The 21,403-nt window shown below is 39.9% G+C and overlaps 1 protein-coding gene across 3 annotated transcripts; it reads right to left on the minus strand.

Moving 5' to 3' along the window:
* Positions 1 to 604: 604 nt before the first annotated feature.
* LOC311035650 (interferon-induced protein 44-like) lies at positions 605 to 20,670 on the minus strand. 3 transcript variants are annotated; one of them, XR_014599756.1, is made up of 9 exons: positions 20,595 to 20,670; positions 15,948 to 16,453; positions 15,655 to 15,712; positions 15,225 to 15,420; positions 3,749 to 3,901; positions 2,243 to 2,414; positions 1,996 to 2,096; positions 1,277 to 1,585; positions 605 to 1,189 (listed from the first exon to the last, which is right to left on the minus strand). XR_014599756.1 is itself a non-coding variant. In XM_084043980.1 (8 exons), exons 2-8 carry the CDS (start codon positions 16,426 to 16,428, stop codon positions 1,367 to 1,369), a joined length of 1,380 nt encoding a protein of 459 aa, XP_083900106.1. In that variant the 5' UTR covers positions 16,429 to 16,453; positions 20,595 to 20,670; the 3' UTR covers positions 1,208 to 1,366. The 3 variants fall into 3 exon arrangements, 1 of the variants encoding a protein (XP_083900106.1); XR_014599757.1 differs by lacking the exon at positions 20,595 to 20,670 and having other exon boundaries at positions 15,948 to 16,629; XM_084043980.1 differs by lacking the exon at positions 605 to 1,189 and having other exon boundaries at positions 1,208 to 1,585.
* Between the last annotated feature and the right edge of the window lie 733 nt (positions 20,671 to 21,403).

Consider the following 21,403-nt stretch of genomic DNA (forward strand, 5'->3'; position numbering starts at 1 on the left):
AGGTTCAATGTTTATGTAAAACTGTATTTATGCTCTCCTCTGGGGGGTTTGTGATTGAAGATCTGTGTCATGTTTGCACAGGGAATCTTTAATATCACAAGAGCAGAGTCACACCGCCAAACTTGAATGCAATATCGTTGCATATATGATAATGGTTAATAAATGGTAAATGGATAATTAATGGTCTGGTTATTTCTGAGCTGAAGTGTCTAAATGAATGAACATAAATCAGAACAGTGTGTGATTCGATCCACTCTTACAAAAAAAACAGGGGCGCGAGTCAGATGTGAATTAACACTGAGAAAGTGATATGAAAAGCCAGCTAATATTTATCTGGGTACTTATAGTGCTTTGTGCACAAGAAATTAAATGCCACATTTCTGTGCTTCTCAAACATTTTCATGTCAAGGACCCCCAAATTGATTTGTATTTAGCCGCAGGCCCCCATTTGAAAAGATTTAGTGCCAGGGACCCCCATTAGAAATAAAATTAAATTCAAAGTATAAAATAGGGTTAAAGTGGTTAAATTGATATTTGCTGGGGACTCCCTGGAACCTCCTCAAGGATCTCTAGGGGTCCTAACCTCGCATCACCAGCCTTTCCACCGATCCGACCGGATCAGATACCCGGAAATGGTATTGATCCCAGGCTAAGGGGTCCCCAGTCCCCACTGAGGGCGTGGCATCATAATAAATGGCTCAGACTTTGACGAGTGACTTGTCATCACCATACTTATTAGACTCATCGTGTGTCAATCAATTAATACATTGTTATAATCAGATTATAATGTTTCACTTAGCAACTGATCATTAACTCTATGTAAATCTAACCATCATTTTGGAAATAAAGAGATACATTGACAAATAAAAACAACCGTAAAACAAATCTTTAAACTTAAGAACTTACTGTTGTATACTGTTAAAGAGTATGTGAATAACAGTAGGGGAGAACTGCATGCAGCTATCTCAGCCCTCTTCAGGAACAACAAACCTGATAAGAGCAAAGAAGGCTCTTATCAGGGCTGGAAAACAATGAAACGTGTGGCAGAAAAATAGCCAAGACCCACCCACAAAGAAGTAACAAAAAACTAAACAAGAAACAGAAATAAGTGGATTAATTGTGTTTTATGGCAGTTTATGGACACCCACTCTTAATCATGGACTGTGTCCCCCCCCATTCATGAACAAACCTGTGTGTGTGTGGGTGGGTTTACTTGTGAGTGAGTAGGCTGTATGTGTGTATGCGTGTGCATTTGAGAGTGAACATTGTGTATTACTGTTCTTATGTTTTGAACATAGTGTATTACTGTTCTTATGTGTTGCTAATGTAACACCCTGAATTTCCCCCTTGGGGGCTTAATAAAGTGCTATTCTATCCTACCCTCATATTTGGCCTTTGCATTGTGGGGTGCATCCACCTCTTCTTCCTGGTTATCAAAGAAGCTGTCTGTGTAGTTGAGTATCTGCTTCACTGCGCTCATCAGCAGAACATCAACATCTAGATCCAGGTTTATCTCTTGGCTGTAGTTTTTCAGCGGCAGCACACAGGCTAACGGGATGCCAAGAGAAGAGCTTAATTCCTGGGCCTGAAAGACAGTGAAGGACCAAGTATTGCTGTGAGTTCTGGGCTGGAGACATGTGCAGCAAATACTGTAGATGTCAGAGATGTACAAATGGTAATGTTACACCAATGTTGACCTGACTTGTAGCCTACAGCAAAGGGGATGGGCCAGAACTGTAAAAGAAGCTTTCTAACACAAACTACGCAGAAGAATCCTAAGCGTTCATTTAACCCTGAGAGTATAAATGAACACTGAGTAGATAATAATATTAATAAATGAACACATATAGTTGCTGCTGACCATGGGTACTCTATAATCGGGGCTATTGCTAAATAGTAAATGTCATCACAGTGAGATGTCCAACATGACAACTAAAACATTCTATCAAGATACTTGCATCTGACCAAACCCCATTTAGATATAGCTCTGGTTACCTTCCTCTGGATGTAATGGCTGAGATAGACATTCTTCAGGTCCTCTGCCACTAGAGGACAGGCCTCATCTACTTTGGTCATGAGCACAAGTTGGGGGATGTCTATGGGTCAGAAGAACACAAAGCGAATGGAACAGAAGAGAACAGAATTGAATGGAACAGGATGGAAAAGCTAAGGGAAACACATCAAAATATGAGTAGATATCAAATGTGGGGAAAGTTAAGTCAAGTGCCCCCAGGTCACTCACTCATCTGGTTTGTCTTCTTCCGAATAGCAGCTAACTTCTCCAGTAGCTTCTCAGAAAGCAGAGCAATCTTGGTGGAGTCAATTACATACACCACGCAGTGAATCTTGTCGTTCAGAGTTGGATCCTTCTTATAGCCACTTGAATCTGCTTGCAGAGGAGCTGAGGGACTAAACTGGGGTAGAGATATAGAATATGAGTGTTTTTCAATAATGGCTTCAACTTTCATCTTAAAATACATTCTCCAAAATACATTTATAAAGATGGCCTATCTTATTGACTGACTGACTGACTGATCGATTGATTGGTTGATTGATTGACTGATCAACTTGTTTCTTATGCAATCATTTATTAATCGATTGCATTTTTCCATTATTCTTTCACTCTCTTGCAATCTTAAGAGTTCTACAAAACAAGCAACTATAAAGTAGGCTATGGACACAAGTGGCTATTAACGGTGTCCAAACACAGAAGAAGATGACTTTGAGAGGATGAGAAGGAAAGAACAGGAGGATGATAAAGATTACTTTCAGATGAAGATAAAGAAGAAACTGAAAACAAAACCAATACCATTGAATTGAATTTAATATTGTGTGACTAAATGTGGCCCCTACTGGTGGCCTTGGGGAATAGCAAAAGTTCATCCACACGCCAGTAGAGAAACAGATTTTCAACTGCTGGCATGCACACACTCACACACACACACACAGCTGTTTGAATTACTTTGAGTTGATTTGAGCCGGGATCTTCAGCTCTTTGGCCTTTAACCTCTAATAATAGCTAAATCATTGTTCAACCTGGCACTTTCATACATTTCTGTCCCTCTAATACAGTTGTGTGTTTGAAATAGTTTGTATGGCTGTTATGCTTCACTGCATCATGCACTTGTTTATAAAGTTCCTAATTTTTTGTACTGAGTTAAGTCTTCCTTGATGTCCAAAAGCCATGATGATGTCACTGAATCCACTGCTAACAAGAATATACACACACAAAATGTCTTGTTCTAGGTGAGAGATATTGAATTCCTTTTGTGACATTTCATTTTATCTGTAATCAATAAAAAGCAAGTGCAATATATCATGTATTATCAGCCATACAGTTAAGTTAATGTAATTAACATTGTTTACTCTATCAATATTGTAATTGTGTAGCAGGATCAACTGCCTCTCCAGAAGTCTCTCCTGTATCCAAGTCTGTTTGTCTAGGAGAGAGTCTCTTTGAGTTGAATGACAAGTACAGGAGTTGATGATGAGTTAACAACATGAACCCCAGCATCCCTATTCTGGGGCGCGCATTCAGTGATTATACAGCTCCATTCACAGATGTTGAACCTCCCCAAGTTAGATTTCATTTCCCCACTAAAGGTTAAAAATTCTGACCTTTCATTATCGCACCGCATCAGGCTAGTTGGGGTCATATTTGTTGTACAGTAAATGCACACAACTTCCCTTGGGGAATAATAATATTATAATAATAATAAAAGCACAAAAAAATATTTTCAGTTCAAACCTGGTAGCGATCTTGTACGTGACCCTTGAAGATGCTGATTAGGTCTTCCATGTCCAAACCATTATCGGCAGTCTCCTCCAGTCCCATAGTGTCACAAATAATCAGGGGAAGAGGTTCACCACCTTTCCCGGCCTTGATGGAAAAAGTGCGGAACTAGAGAACAACAACATACATTATATAAAACATGCTGTAATGAATCTGTTGGAGCTGTATTTACGTTGATGAATGAAATTCCCCTCCTTTTTCAATCATGAATCATCTCTAAACAATGGACATTGTTTTTGGGTCCATTTCCGATCTCATTAAACGTACTGAACTGATTTATTTTAAAGTAAACCAAGAAATTATATCATATCGATAAGAGTTTAACATTCTCCAGCACTACATCGCAGACATGTTTCTCTGTTTACAGTATGTCTTGCTCAAGCATTACTCTTACATTACCATACCCCGCAGGGATGCCATTCTAAAGTGCCAATCCCAACACTGTTAATCCATGCAGAGATTAGAAAAACAATACGGCAAGATAAAACACATAAATATCTTATCAGGAAATATATTCAGATGTTTCTTTCATTCATTTTCATTCATATTAATGTTAGAATCAGCTTCAGTGGGGCTTCCGGTTTGGCTGTTGACGAGGACGGTCATGCGTCTGTGAGCTCCAACGGTTTGCCTCACAGTTGCCTCAAAAATGTTATATTTTGTTTAAAAAACCTCAACTAACAGAACAATAGTTGGATTATTTCGTCGCTTGGTGCATGGATCCATACAACCTCAGAAGCAAGAAGGCTATTTTGTCGGAAGATTCTAACGACGCCACATCGTGCCAAACAATGGCGGACGGAGGTGGTCCACTAACGTTAGAGACGGTTTTTGATTGATTGATGTACTTTATTTAGTAAGACATGAGAACAGTACATGGCAGTACATAACAGTACATGGAAGTACAAATTCGCAATACAAGGTCTACTAAACTGGATAGCTCAGTTAAGCACGTAGCTTGTTTAAGATGAGATCCCCATGCACACAAATCATGTTGACATATAAGAGACAGACAGATATACACACTACTATACAGAATGTCATACAATCAGTTTACAGGTTACTGGTATGAAGTATGAAGGGTGAAAAATATGTACAAAAAAGAAAGAGAGGGGGGGGGGGGGTAGGTTAGGTTAGGACATGGGGTAGGTTAGGACTTGGACAGGGGCCATTTTTGAATTGCAGCCTCCTGAAGGTGTATCTTTAGGGCATTTTTGAAAGTAAGTAGGGTTTTACACTCCTTTACTCCTTTTGGTAGGGCATTCCACATTTTAGATGAATAGCATGAGAAAGAGTTCATTCCCTTTGTTGTGCCAAATCTGGGTTGAACATGGTTTGTGGAGCTGCCTCTGGTGTTATGATCATGGACTTGATTAACATTTTGGAAGTATTTTAACAAATACAGGGGGATCCCAATGTTGTGGTGTATCTTAAAGACCAGGCCCATAGCAAGTTGCTGTACTCTGTCCTCAACCCTAAGCCATCCAAGCCTAGCAAAATGGGCATGGGTTAGATGGGCTTTGTAATTGAGGCCAAGAAGTAGCCTTACAAGTTTGTTTTGGGATGTTTGGAGCCTTGTTTTTAGGGCCTTGGAGGTGTTATGATACCACGAAGTGCATGCATAATCATAATGACCTTGTATGAGGGCCCCTACAAGAATCTTCAGAGTATTCTTACTGACTTTACGAACAAGCCTCCACATCCTCCGTGTTATTTTGTGGACCTTTTTGATCGTCTTTTCAGCGTTTTTGTCACCTGAGAGGTTTGCCTCCAAGATGGAACCCAGGTAGGTAATTTCCTCCTTTCTTGTGATAACATTTTCACCCACTTTGATCGTGAAACTCTCAGCCTTTCTAAGGTTAGGGTTGGACCCAAAGAGGATGGATTCAGTTTTACCCAGGTGTAATGAGAGTTTGTTGTCGGAGAGCCAGATGCAGATCTTGTTGAGTTCAGTGCTGAGAGTTTTCTCAACCTGCAGCCTGTCCCTGTCCGAGACCAGCAGAGCCGAGTCATCTGCGAACAGGAACAGTTTGCAGTCGCAAGCTGAGGACATATCATTCACATATATCAGGAACAGTAGTGGTCCTAGTATGCTTCCTTGAGGAACACCACAAGTCACTGGGAGGGGAGGGGACTGGGTGCCGTTTACTTCCACCACTTGCTCCCTCCCTTCCAGGTAGGATCTCATCCAGTTCACCGACGTGTCATCAAAGCCTATTGCTTTGAGCTTATTGATCATAATTGGGTGATTAACGGTGTCAAAAGCCTTCTGGAGGTCCAGCATGACCATGCCGCAATATTTGCCCTTGTCGACATCTTGTTTGATAGAGTCGTTCAAATAGAGAAGGCATGTGTCAGTGGAGTGGTTTGTTCTGAAACCAGATTGGAATTCGTAAATTAGATTTTTTTCGGCAAGGTACTTATCAACCTGTTCATAGACTATTTTTTCCATGACTTTCGAGATGGAGCTAAGAATAGAAATAGGGCGGTAGTTGCCAGGGTCTAATTGGTTTCCTTTTTTGTACAGAGGGGTCACTCTTGCTTTTTTGAAGTCGTTAGGGACCCGTCCCTGTATGATGGAGAGGTTTATTATGTGGGTAATGATTGGGGCAATGGAGGCGGCTGAGTCTTTTAGAAATTTAGCGGGGATGTTGTCGGGACCTGTGGCTCTGTGTTGTTGGAGTGCACTCAATTTTTTAAACACCTCATCTGTTGACACAGGGGAGAGTTTAAAATCATCTTTGCGTACACCCTGTTTATCGTAAAATGAATCAACATACTCTCCACCATGACTCCCAGAGTGAGGGGGTAGTTTTTCAACTAACTCTGAGGCCACGGTCGTGAAGAATATGTTGAGGATTTTACTCACTTCCCGTTTGGATGAAATGAGAGTGTCATTCACCTTGAGGTTTATGTTTGTAAACCTGGTTTTCAATTTCTTGCTGCAGCCTAGTAGGTTGTTGAATAGCTTCCAGAGCTCACGTGGTTTGTTTTGATTTTCCTCAATTTTGCCATCGAGGTAGCTTTTTTCTGCTAACAACAGCATGCCATTAACCTTGTTTCTTAGCATGTTTTTCTCTTTTTTGAGTTTCGCTACGTGGGATTCGAGACCTTTATTGAAGCTTTTGGCAAGTTTGATCCTACTTTTATGATAGTCAGAACACTTTTTGTCTCTGACTTTCATGGTAGCAAGGATATCCGAATTCATCCATGGAACCGAGCGGGTTTTGACCCTGATGGTTTTCATGGGAGCCACACTGTCCAAATTTTGAATGAATTTGGTTTTGAAACCAAGCCAAGATTCGTCTACCTGTGTGCTGTTTAGTACGTCGGACCAATCCTGTTCCTCCAGTCTGTGATCTAAGTCCTCACTCTTGTAGTTTTTGAGGTCTCTGATCGTGACTGTTTGGTGGTAACCGGTCTTAGGTTTACGTTTCTTTCTGGTGCAGAAGATCATGTTATGATCAGATATGCCACAGGTAGAAACACCACTATTGAGGATTTTGTCCTTGTCCGTTGTTAGAATGAGATCTATGATAGTTTGAGTGGAAACACACAGCCTTGTGGGCTGAGTGATCAGCTGGTGGAGTGAGTGCCGATTACAAAACCCCCTGAATGACTTAAACACTGACGCTTCCTTACGGAGCATGTCAGTGTTAAAGTCACCAAGAAGTACTGTCTCCTCATTGTCCACTTTAGCTAAACATTCATCAAGTCTATCATAGAAATCAGCCTGGTTAGGAGGTCTGTATATGGTACCGACTAGCACAGGTTTAGCATTTTCAAAAATGATCTCGACCCACACAGCTTCAATGTCTGCATCATTCAGGTCTTCGCGAAGGATGCAGACATTGTCTTTATGTACATACATGCATACGCCGCCCCCGTTTCTGTTCCTATCTTTTCTGAAAAGTTTGTAGTTTTCAATCTCAATATCAGTATCATCTATCGTATGATCAAGTTTCGTTTCAGAGAAAGTTAAAATGTCAACCTTACCATCATAAAACATCTGCTTGATTTGTGTTAGCTTGTCTCCTACAAGGGAATTCACATTGAGGTGTATCATGTGCAAGCCAACGCCAAACGATTTTTTCATTTGTTCAATGAAAAGATGTCTGTCCACTGAGAGTCCACAGAGAGGAGCAGTGTCGGGGGGGGAGGGGGGTGTTGAGGTGTTAGCGTCCATCAAAGCCTCTGTTTCGCTGTACGCGGCCATCTGTGGGGGTTGGGGGGGGGTGGGGGGTTGGGCATCGTCTGGTTCTTGTTGGTAAGCAACCAGCTGTGGGGCTTGGGGGATGGGGGGATGGGGGGTTGAGGGGGGCCTTCGTCTGTGTCCACGGGGGTCCATCCTGGTCCGTGTGCCGCCTGGAAACGCCAGATGTGTCCGTGGATAGGTTTCTTCCGTTGCGCAGCGTCTCTCCGTCGCGCGTCGTGGTGCGTCGAGTACGGCTGCGGTGTCGTAGTGGTCCGAGGGTGCGTTGGCTTGTTGGGACCGGGAGCTAGCGGCGTGGAGTTGTTGTTGTTGTGCGACGTTGCCGCTGGCAACGATAGCAACGTTAGCAGCGCTAGCTTCGTTGGCCAAGTTTGCCTCTCTCGCCAGACGGGCAGAAGTTTGCCTGGTGGTAACTGGGCCTGGATTAACGTGGATATCACCCGACAGGAGAAGAAAAAGGATGATTAAAAATCTTCGGTCCATGCGTCCTGTCGGGGGTGCGTACTTTCTAGTCGAGTCCATGCCTAGGAGCATATGGAGAGCTCCAGCCGCAAACCCCAGATGTTTTGATTCTGTAGTGTCGTCGAGTAGGTAGAAGTCCGAGTGTTTTTCGTTTTTCATTTCCCGTGGATTACCCTTTTCTGTCTCCATCAGGTGTAGATTTTGTGGATATTCAAGGAATGAATCCGTTGTCCACGAAAGGATGAAAATGAAGAGTATATCCAGTGAAAAACTGGCAAATATGTTGCCATGAGAGCGCGTCTCCAAGCGGGAGCGCGGAGAGCGCGTCTTCATGCGACTTCTCATCTCGGCGACTAGACTAGTGGGTCTGTACCCACTGGTTACTCTGCATCTTTTAAAATAAATAAACAATCTGAATCTAATGGTGTTGAAAGCGATACGTGATTGCAAAGATGATTTGTCTAAACAGATTTATGACAAAACATCCAACATTCAACTGGCTCTCAAGACAATCGAGAACTCTCTAACAACTGTATCAGATCAAGTCGGAGAATTGGAAGTACGCGTATCGCGTAATGAAGACAACATGGCGGACGTTCTTCTCCGACTGGGTAAAACTGAGAAGAAGTTGGGAGACGCCGAAATTAAATTGAATGATTATGAGGACAGAAGTAGACGGAATAACGTGGTTATTTTTAATATACCAGAAAAAGCTGAAGGTCGGGATGCCACTGCGTTCCTGGAACACATTATTCCACAGGTCCTCAACCCTATCGTCTTTGAGACCACATTTGTCGTTGAACGCTGCCATCGCCTCGGTAAACCCATTGAGGACAAGACCAGGCCACTGATAGCAAGAATCCTTAACTTCAAACACAGAGAAAAGATTCTCCACCGATCTAGAGAGATGAAAGAAGTCTTCCTCGACACAAGAAGAATATATCTCCACCCTGACTGCAGCGCCGAGACGCGACGCAAGAAGAATGCTTTCAAGGCTGCAAAACAGCTGTTGCTGGATAAAAACGTCACTGACTATCGCCTATATCATCCAGCAAAATTGCGCGTTGCCCACGGTGGAGCGGTCAAATGGTTCAACACACCAGAAGAAGTGGAGGACTTCGTGAAGACCTTGGATTAAAAAAGTCTTTCGTCAGGATCTTTCTTTTTTCAACAGGTTAAACCTAGCGGACATTAGGGCAGGACAGCCACGGGATTTTTTCTTCCTGAAAAAGGATTGAGAGTAAGTCAAATAACTATATTTACAATGCTTTTTTTCCCCCCTGTTATAGACATTTTTTTAGTTGACTTACTTTGCACATAGAGGGGGACCCTTCTTGTTAAAATTGGACTATATAAGGACTATCTTTTTGTTTATATGTTGGGTCACCACTTTGCACTTTTCTTTCTTGTACTGGCTCCGCCTGATTTTCATTTTATTATTTATTTTTGATCTAACAACTTGCAAATTGACATATATATATATTATAAATGTATGTATTATTAGGTTGTTGGTCTATTCAAGATTACTCCACCGCTAGGTTACTTGTTTTGCTTTTCTCTTTTTGTTTTCTTTTCCTGTTACAAAAATACCCTAACATGGAGGATTTGTTGTTTTTGATATTGAATCAGCCTTGAATTTAGCTTTTCAAATACTAGATATGTCTTAAAACGTTGATTTTTTTTTTTTTGTTTTGTTAGGGAGGGGGGGAATAATTATGACCGATGCTGTGATTTACTATGAGTGACATTACTAGTGATGAAGCCTCCATCTACATTACACTTGACATTTTTTATAGGCCCATTTAGACTACTTTTTCTTATAGTATAAGATTTGATTTTAGAATTAATACCTTTAAAAGTAACTGAAATGTCTGGATTTATTATTTCACTTAATATTCTTGGCCTGCCAGCTTGCCCTCTACTCCTCGCCCCTTTAATTTATATAGTTGTACTTTTTTTGATGCACTTAACAGTTATACAGTATATGCATACTTGTGCTTACCTTATATTTTTGCTAAACCGATTAGTTAAACTACTTTGGGGACTAACTTGGCTTCTGTGGTGCGTTGTGTAGATTTAGCTGGGAGCAGGGGGGGGGGGGCGAGTTTGGAATGCAAAGAATGTCTGCACACTGCACGGTGATGATGCAAGACTGCAATGCCAGATTCGGCCTGTTTTGTTTTTTCTTCTAAAAAATGCGTGGGTAATTGGCGCCACCGTGAGGCGAAGTGTGGTTATGTCTTTTTCCAAAAAATATTATATGGTCTATTTGCAGATCTGTCTGAAGGAGGCTTCAATTCACTACTTTATTTTAAATTTTTCTATTTTTGTTTTGTATTGAGGTTGGTATTTAGAGAAATGATTAGTAACTGTGAGGGCAGCCTTACACTAGGTAAGAGTAGCCCATCTAATGCTTGTTTTTCTGTTTTTCTGTTTTCTTGGGGATTTTTCATGGGCTCCTGGGGTTTTGAATGGTCGCTACTTTGGCTTTCTGTTATCTTTTAATAGCTACGGCACCTTGTTCATGACACAATACATGATTTATAGCTCACTATACATTGTTGGAATCCTTTTGCGCTGTACTCCTGACTGGGAATCTATTATTACTATAATATGCTCCATATTCATTTAAATGACTAGTGAACTAAATTTTGTCTCCTGGAATGTAAAGGGAATTAACTCTCCAATCAAAAGGAAGAAAATAATTACTTATTTAAAGAAATTATCCACAGGTGTTGCCTTCATTCAGGAGACTCACCTTACAGATCTGGAGCATATGAAGCTAAGAAGGGACTGGATCGGCCACGTCTTTTTCTCTTCCTATACTACTAGTGCACGGGGAGTTGCCATACTTGTAAACAAAAACATAATGTTCAAATTGAACTCAGTAAAAAAGGATAGGAATGGCAGATTCTTACTCTTAGATTGTGTTTTGAATTCAAACAGGGTAACATTAGTAAACATATATGGTCCCAATCATGATGATCCATCATTCTTTAGTGACCTTCTCTTGAAACTAGCAGCAGTCGAGGGCCAGTGCCTTGTCGGAGGGGACTTCAACCTGGTTTTATCGCCGGCAGCCGACCGTTCGCAGCCAAAGACACTCTCACCATCCAGGGCAGCCTTGGTGTTGAATCATGGTATGAAGGACTTAGGACTGTGTGACATTTGGCGTACACTTAACCCCAATGGTAAGGACTACTCATTTTACAGTAATTCACAAAAAAGTTACAGTAGGATCGACATGTTTCTAGCTCCACAAAATATACTTACAAGGGTTACGAGCTGTGCTTATTTACCAGCTGCACTATCTGATCATAACCCAATAAAGTTGATTTGGAAAATGGAGACTACACGGCCTTCCACATTTCGATGGAGATTTAAATCATTCATGTTAAAAGATCCGGAATTTATCTCATCTATGAACACCCAAATTGATCACTTTCTTGAGGCTAATTTGAACACGGCTTCTCATGCCAATATTTGGGAAAGTCTTAAGGCTTATATGAGAGGATGTATTCTATCATACAGTGCTCATAAATCAAGGGAAAAGAGAGAAACCCTATTGCAATTGGACGAAGAAATTAAAATGCTGGAACAGCAACACTCTCAGACTAATAGAGTGGACATTTTTAATACTTTGACTTCAAAACGGATTCAATACAATAATTTGTGCACTAATAAGGCGGAGGCTGCTTTGGCTAGGACCAACTATCACTATTATGAATATGGAAATAAAACAAGTAAACTTCTAGCATGGCAGATTAAAAAGGAGGATGCAGACAGGATTATTCACTCCATTGTTACCGAAGAGGGCAGTGTTCTGACTGGCTCAAAAGAGATCAATGCTGAATTTAAACTCTTTTACGAAACGTTATATAAATCTGATCATGGCACCATTAATGCTGCTGCGGAGCGCTTTCTGGAGGGCGTACCTCTTCCTCAGATCATTCCAGAGGATAAAGAAAGGCTAGATGCTGATGTAACTGAGGAGGAGGTTCTCCTGGCCATTAACTCTCTACAAAATAATAAAGCCCCTGGACCAGACGGCTTTCCAATTGAATATTTTAAAGCATTTTCAGATAAATTACTACCCCCTTTGACAAATATGATTAAGGATGCATTGGACAGACAAGCCCTCCCACCGACTCTGGAACTGGCAACTATAACATTATTACCTAAACCTGACAAGGATAGGCAAAAATGTGGCTCTTATAGACCCCTAAGTCTTTTAAATGCAGACTATAAGATAATCTCTAAAATGATCGCAACCAGATTGGAGCTGGTCTTGCCAAAAATAATCCATCCTGACCAAACAGGATTTGTCAAGCGGAGGCAAGGGTCAGATAATGTTCGCCGCTTGTTCCATATAGTAGATGCTGCCCAAAGGACAAAGGAGCCCACATTAATAATATCAATGGATGCGGAAAAATGTTTTGATAGAATTGAACCTAGTTTCCTATTTCAGACTCTTGAGGGAATGAACTTTGGAGAAAAAATGATAAAATTCATTAAGACTTTTTTTAATGCGCCAAAGGCACAAATTCTTACTAACGGGCACATGTCGGACCCCTTCTTACTTTCTAGAGGAGTTAGACAGGGTTGCTGCGTCTCTCCCATGTTGTTTACGATCGCCATCGAGCCGTTTGCCCTTGCAATTAGAGCCAATGAAGCCATTTCTGGAGTTAAATTTGGTCAAATTGAACACAAGCTGTCCTTATATGCTGATGACGTATTGATTTACTTGACTGATTTAGCCGATTCAGTCCCTCCACTGTTCCAGTGTTTACAGGAGTACAGCGCAGCTTCAGGTTATAAAATAAATCTAACTAAGAGTGAGGTTCTTCCTTTAAATACACATGATACGAATGTCAGAGAACTTATCGATCCACTGAAAACTTGTCCTGGTGGTTTCAAATATCTGGGTATAAAAATTAGAAAAGAGCATGATAAGGTTTTTAAAGACAATTATTTAAGTCTATTGGAGAGAGTTAAAATCGATGTTCAAAGATGGACTGACTTGCCACTGTCCCTAATTGGTAGAGTGAATACGATTAAGATGAATGTGTTACCTAAATTTATTTATCTGTTTCAGTGCATCCCATTGTCTGTTTCTAAAGGTTTTTTTAGGGATCTTAATAAACCCATTTCCACATTTTTGTGGCAGAACAAAGTTCCACGTGTCAAATTAAGCTCACTCCAAGCTCCCTATAATAAGGGAGGCTTAAGTCTCCCTAATTTTAGATATTATTATTTGGCTTCGCAGTTCCGCCCTTTATGGACGTGGTTGCATCCTGAGGTTGGTGAGGTCAGGTGGCTGCACATAGAACAGTTAGAGCTTGGTCAAACTCCCTTGAAGGTCGCCCCTTTTTTGGGCTCTAAGAAAACCCTCTCCAAAATCACAAAAAATCCTATAATATTGAGCGCTTTTGAAGCATGGCAGGAGTCCCATAAATTATTAGGAAAAGATACTTCTCTGATGAGACTGACACCTCTATGGGGAAACCCTAATATTCCATACCCCATAGCTGATGGTATACTGAAGAGATGGGTCAATAATGGAATCAGAACTGTGGGGGATCTATATAATAAAGGCATATTGTCAAACTTTCAACAATTATCGTCCAAATTTAACCTTCCTAGACATGACCTTTTTAAATATCTCCAAATTAGACATTGGATTCAAGAAAAATCTACAGACTTTCCAAATATCCCAAATAGATCCCCTTTGGAAGATCACATGACCAGTACACTTGTTACCTCTACCAAAGGTCTAACATCCTCCATCTATAATATTCTAAACAAAAATTTACCGATCTATAATGCGATGACTTTTAAACATAAATGGGAGACAGACTTGGGATGCACTTATGATGACGCGGACTGGCAAAACATCTTAGAAAGATCCCAGAGAGTGTTGATTTCTACGAAACATAGACAGATGCAATTTAACATTTTTCATAGAACTTACTTTACCCCACTCAGATTGCACAAGATTGATGGGAATATTTCTGCTATGTGCCAAAGATGTAAAATATCAGAAGGTAACCTGGTTCATATGTTATGGAGCTGCCCATGCTTAGATGACTATTGGAAGTTCATCTTGTCCAGTGTCTCGGAGGTCGTAGAATTTGACGTTCCACATGACCCAAGAATATGGTTACTGGGGGACGTCAGTCTGATTAATATAAACTTTAATAAAAAATATTTTGTATCACTCGCCAGTACAGCCGCGAAGAAAGTTATTCTAGTTAATTGGAAATCTGAAAATTCGCCTTCACAGAGACATTGGCTAAATGAACTTTCATCTTATTGCACACCAGAAAAGATATTATATAATGTAAGAAGAAATCCTGCAATATATCAGAAAATCTGGGGTAATTTCCTTGATGTTCTCCCATCATTGTCTCCTAATTCTTGATTTTTCTTTCTCCTCTGGCTTTTTGTTTTTTGTCTTATTGTATTTGAAATTGTCTGAAAGGTGTTGTGAAAAGAGGAAAATAAGAGACTGTTGAGGGTTGAGTAGTGTACCATTCTGGGAATGGGGTGGGGGGAGGGCCTGGGGGGACTGTTTCTGTAATTTTTGTCTTTTTTCTTTGTGTTTTTGTGTATCATGTCTTTTCCTTTATTCTTTGTCTTTTTATTTCTGTCTTGTTTACAAAAAAGAAAAAAAGAAAAGAAATATGATATTGATATGTATACACTGTGTATTGTCAATAAACAAATCATTACAAAAAAAAGAATCAGCTTCAGTACCTGGGTGGTAAGGCTCTTTCCTGTAATGCCAGACATTGCCTGGGATGTCATGTTGCCTCGGAAAACAGAGTTGATGGAGTTGAAGAAGCTGGACTTTCCAGACCCTACTGGTCCGACCAGCAGCACCTTGGCCTGTGACACTGACTTTATAGCAGGTTTATAAGACTGGATATCCTGCTTCAACTGCTGTTTTATCCTGGAGGAAGGAAATGTATACTGTTTTATGACATTTCAATAACTCTCATTTGGTTAATAATATAATTCATAATATAATTCAGTCAAGTCATAGAAGGGTTCTTTATATAAATAACTGGTGATCCTCTGATTATAATCTATTTATAACATTCTGGAATTTAGACTAATCTTTTCAAATGGAATTCATTTAATAGCAAAAGGTGACCCCAGATGCAGTCTGTATAAGTCTGCATACTCATCTGTACACGCATCTGTCTTCCTCCATGGTTTAGCCAGTAGACGACCTCCTAGGTCTGTTTGAGAAAGATTTTATTTTATTCATAATCACAATTATTGTGGATATTTTTACCATATTATGGAGCAGTTGAAACACAATCAACATTAATATTCACAATCAGATCTACATGTACATGATCCACTTTTAGCTTGGAAAACTAGCTAAATATTGCCAACGTTTACACAGAATCTGTGTATGATGCACAGTGACATTCATGGAGAAGGTGGTATAAGGGCTCATTCCACTCTCACCCTCCACGCGGTACACTTCAAACTCAGTCAGTGCCAGGACATTTCCATGCATTTGATCAGGAGTAAAAGTGAATCCTGTCCCCGGGTTGGACTGGATATCAGGCTTGTCATCATGCAGGAACACCAAAGCGCCATAATTCGGACCACCATCTCCATCCGTGAATCCACTCTGACCATCATTGCTGGCTATCTTCAATGGCTTCTCACACCCTGCACTCATGCTGTAAAGGAAAGCCTTCTCATCAGTGATGTTCTGCTGAGTCTTGGCGTAATCCTTGGCAGTGTAGGCTCCAAAGACGAACCCGGCATTGTTGTAGGCTGCGATTACGGTGGGACCCTGGTGGTCACAACGATTGTGGAAGGCGGTTGCGGTATAGCCGTGCACACTGGCTTTGTAGAGCAGGTGGAGCCTGACATGACCGAACAAAGACAGCAACTTCTTCTCATTTCCCACAGAGAGGTTGGATGTGACCACACTCATGATAAAGGACCAGGTTATCTAAACCCTAAAGGATATAAAACAAATGTCAGTAGCAACCAATTTAAAGAGATACTTAACAGAATGAAGAAAAAAATGTTTTTTTGGTGCATGTAGTCACACACATATCCCAATACTTCAGTCCAGTACAAACTGATTTGTTTCGAGTGTTACCCACTGTTAATGAGATTTCATTATTGTCCTTGTATCGATGGCATGGATTGGCCTAATATTCGGGGGTCATCCCAACACCAGCTTGTGATGGACATTTTCATCAATATTTATTTTTTGCCACAGACATACAAAATAAGAGGTAAATATTACCAGAAATACATATGCCCTAAATGTATACTAATGGACTCCTAATGTACCATAGTGTCTATGCCGATGTAAATGACCACCAACCAAAGGGTTTTCAATATTTACTATACAGTTACAGTTGTTCATCTTCATTGATTGATGGTTGTTTATCTACCTTTGTGATGCCATGGGTTGTGTTTTATTGCTACATTTTGATTGTTTTGTGTATGTGTGGTTTACAAAAGGTCCACTAGGTGGCAGAGTTTCCCCATTTCTTTTCTGTGCTTTCAGTCACTACATAGTGACGTTGTGGAAATCTCGCGAGAGTTTCTTTAAAACCAAGATGGCGACGGCCAGTGCAAAACGAACCTTTGTCAGAGTTATATAAATAAATAATAAGTTCTATTTCATGTTTAACACCCCTTGGAAGGCGGATTGAGGTTTGTGAGATGAACATTTCATAGAGTGTCAAGAGTGTATGTTTATTTCCTGGTAAAAAGATCGTTTTTTGTTGCGTTCCTGTAGCAACTTTAATGCCTTGCATAATGAATGCAACAGTCTTGTGTCTTAAGTCTACCTAAGGCATAGGTTTTGTATACAAAGGTTATTTTCATGCCTACTGATGTGTAATTGTCCTAAGACTGCCTATTTGCCCCATTTAAGATGTATATTATTTGTTTGTTGTCAGAAGCTTATTTTGGTCTACTGTTTGTTGAATGACTATTGTATTTTGGGACTTGACATCCATGTATATTTTTGTCATATTTTTCTATAGTTTTCACAGTGCTTCGGAGAGAATAAAAGAGCATCAGTATGAAACTCTACTGTCTCATCATTACCCATACTTGCAAGGCCGAGGGGCAGTTACAGCCGATGTGCTACACATTTTAAAATGATAGTATTTCTGCTTACTGAGCCACAAAACATTCTAAATTATTTTGAAAAAAGCCGACCTACAAGCTCACAACTTATCGCATCACATGTTGTGTTGTGCTCTTGTAGATTATGCTATTTTTTAAAAACATTTTAGAAATTGTTCTAATTTGTTTTTCTTATTTTTTTTGCCTATGACATGCCCAAAATTGAGATGCCAGGTTTAAAGTAGTAACCTATTCTGAAGAAAACCTGGAGACAGGGAAGTCAACTATACTGGCAAGTGGCAATAAATTCAGCATGGTCCATGGTCCAAGTTCTACCAGCTATAATAATTGTATGTTTGGCAAGGGGACTTCAATAGTTGTGGTTTCCATTAAGGTGAACAGGTACGCTGTGTCCATGAGAAAGTTTTAGACAATGCACAGGCGTAAGCAAGGTAAAGGTACATGATGAGTGATTAATGAAAGGCATGACAGGATTTAAAGGAATGCAGTCTCACAACTAGTTTGATGCAAGCTCCCCTAACTTTGATCAGAGCAAACTTTTAGGTTGGAGGTCTGATGGTGATTGTGGACCCCTAGGCTGTAGATTGAGGGTTTCCATGGATTATGCTGTGTGTAGTGTCAATAAGTTATTGTTATTATTGGACACTTTGAAACACTTTCTCTCAATCGATGAAAACCTCCTTTGTCTAGGTAGCAAACGGCTCCCTCTCAACAGATGACATGACATCTGTTTTTGCTCTTTACCTGCACCATGTTTCACATGTGGTCACTTGCATATCATTGATTAATTATTTTAAAGATTTTTAAATGTTTTTGTAGGAGCCATTATGTTGGTATATTATGTTGGTTATTTTGTTATATTATTATTTGGACACTTGGTAGCAGGCTTTAAGGGGTCCTCATGTACAAATCTTAAAGGTCCATAAAGAAAGTTTTCAATGAGACAAAGGTCCGAAATCCGTTCGGTCAAGCCAGCCACATATCTACAAATGTATTTATACCTACAACTAACGTATATGACTGTTTATTTTATTTCCTTATTATTAGCCTACTGTCATTTTATTTTCTATTTGTGTTTGGTTTTTAATTATGCAGATGCAATGACAAAAAAAGCTAAACAAAAATAGGTTTTATTCTTGTGTCCGTGTACACTAGATTTAACGATCACTTTTAACCTATACAGTGAGGATTACCAGTGGTGTCAATGGACTCATCCACAGCTAAATACACTTGGCATTTTCAGTACATCACAAAGATGTTTAATCAAATCACCAGCCAAACATTTCAGTTCTACTGGTTGTTTTGGAATCTGAGAGTGGGATTTGCTTGATTTTACCTGTCATCTCCTCTTTGTGTTTGCCTTCAAACATGATCTGTCACTCTTCACAATATTAGGCTGATCAGTATGGTTGACATACAGGATGCATATCATCAGTCCATTCCTCTTTGAAATGACATTTTCAAGGTCCTCCTTTCTTTTACTGACAAACTTTGAGAATGGTATGTTTATTCACGTTTGAAATCTAGACTTCTACTGTTGCTAAACTGCTCTAAAAAAAAATGTTTAGGTCTTTTTTACTTTACTAGAGTGTTTCCAGTTTTCAGTACTTTTACTTCTACTCTACTACATCTCGGAGGCAAATATTGTACTTTTACTCCACTAAAATCATTTGAAAACTTTAGTTACTATTACTTTGTAGATTTTGATTATTATTACAAAACACATACTAGCCACTTCAACCCTATATACATTTCGGCCATTTGAAAATAGCCGATTTAAGCTCACAGTGCCTTGCATTGCGACTCATTGTGAGTTTTGTAGATCTGCTATTTTCAAAAGATTTGTATACATTTATACATTTGAAAGCTTGCGAAATGTGACATTCTGCATAATGAGTACTTTCTACTTTTGGTAAGTAGGCCTACATTTTTATACCAATAATTTTGTTCTTTTACACAAGTACATTTTTAATTCCGCACTTTTACTTAGTACACTAACAGTATTTCTACATTGCAGTATTGATATTTTTACTTAAGTAAAACATTTTTGTTCTTTTTCCACCACCGCTCAGCACTAAAAGTACAGGCAGCCGAAAGTGAAAACGCACTGTGCAATTGAATCACACGATGGGCCGTTATGTCATGGTGCCATGTCCCCCAGGTTTATAGCGGTGTTCGATTTTTGTTACATTGCCAACTCTCACATATACATAAACGTTCAGATTTCAAATATAAAGTGCTTATCCCCGAGCCACGGATGTTACAAGGCGATGCGACCCGCGTAGAGTAGCCGTATCTCCCGTATTGTTCAATAAAAAGCATTTTAATCCCATCGCCGGCCATTTTCTCCAAATTGTCTCCGATACTTTCAACCATGCGACATTAATGGTTGGGAGGTGTATTGCACTCTGATACATTACAAAACAAAAAAGGAAATGGCCGGCGATGGGATTAAAATGCTTTTTATTGAACAATACGGGAGATGCGGGTACTTAATGTGGTCCGCATCACGAGGTAACATCCGTGGCTCGGTGGTAAGCACTTTATATTTGAAATCTGAACGTTTATGTACATGTGAGAGTTGGCAATGTAAACAAATAGAACACCGCGATAAACCGGGGGGACATGGCACCATGACTGTCATGGTATGACAGTCATGTTTCAGGGCTAGGCCGCTATACTTTGTCACATTTCACACGATGGACCGCTACGTAGGCTATCCTTTCTCTTGATGAATTGACACAGGACCCTAATGGAAACAAGCCATAGTGCTTTCTTGGGTTTATCCTTTTAGCAGGCCTTGTATAAAACTGTAGGCTACCTCTGTGCTTTTTTTTGGGCGAACTGTTAATAAAGTATTCAATCAATCAATGATTTAAATGTGGCTATACCTTAACCTACACCGTCCTACATCACTGGAATCCATCTTATTTTAACATAACAGTGATAGCTGCAAGGGCCCAGCAACGTTCAGTAAGTCAAGCTTACCTTCAATAGCTGTTGCCTGAAAAAAAATCTTCCAGAAAATGGCTGGAACCAAGTAATGTCTTGAGCTGATTCAGAATGAAACCGAAAGTTCATAAGAATGAAACTGAAGGTTCATTCATCATTAACCTCCTCCTCGGCACACACACACACACACACACACACACACACACACACACACACACACACACACACACACACACACACACACCAGGAGGAGGTATTGGTGACGGTACAATCTTTAATGTTTACATTTACACCACCACCCACCCCCAGCCACAACCCGGTTATATACTTACAGAAGACAATATACAAATTGAAAGCTGTAATCTCGTCTCAATATACCTTTTTATTTTATTTTATTATTTTACACTGCATAGTGAAATCCGTATTGTTAAAGGTAGTGTGAGTGATCAATTTTAGTTAAAAAGTGTTTCTTGTCAAGCATAAAGCTCCATGTTATGATAATAATCAGTGTTCAGTGTGTGTGATCAGTAACAGGAGTCTCCCCATCTCTCCAGCTGTTTATTAAACAGAGAATTCATTTTCAGGTGGGTTGCCAATTTCATCCAATCAGGAGAGGGTAGCCAATACATCGGCTTCAATTTTGTTTCAGTTCCAATTTTGTGTGCTAATTTCCTTATGTCATCACTTCAAATTTAACTTGTTTATCCTGTATCTTGTAGTTCTCTCTCCTGATTGGATGCAATTGGTATCCAAACCTGAAAACTTTGTATTTTCTGTTTATTAAAGAGCTTGAGATATGGGAAGACACCTGGCTGTTACTGAACAAACACTATAGCAATGAATAT

This window comes from Gymnoscopelus microlampas (assembly GCF_963454915.1).
Source record: "Gymnoscopelus microlampas genome assembly, chromosome: 20".
In the NCBI taxonomy this organism is placed as follows: domain Eukaryota; kingdom Metazoa; phylum Chordata; class Actinopteri; order Myctophiformes; family Myctophidae; genus Gymnoscopelus; species Gymnoscopelus microlampas.

Bases quoted from the DNA above. Each gene is read 5' to 3' on its own strand.
- LOC311035650 (XM_084043980.1), bottom strand. From the start codon at position 16,428: ATGAGTGTGGTCACATCCAACCTCTCTGTGGGAAATGAGAAGAAGTTG. The intron at 15,713-15,947 runs GTGAGAGTGGAA...TTTCTCAAACAG, and splicing joins TGAAGTGTACCGCGTGGAGG to ACCTAGGAGGTCGTCTACTG. The intron at 15,421-15,654 runs GTATGCAGACTT...TCCTTCCTCCAG, and splicing joins ACAGATGCGTGTACAGATGA to GATAAAACAGCAGTTGAAGC.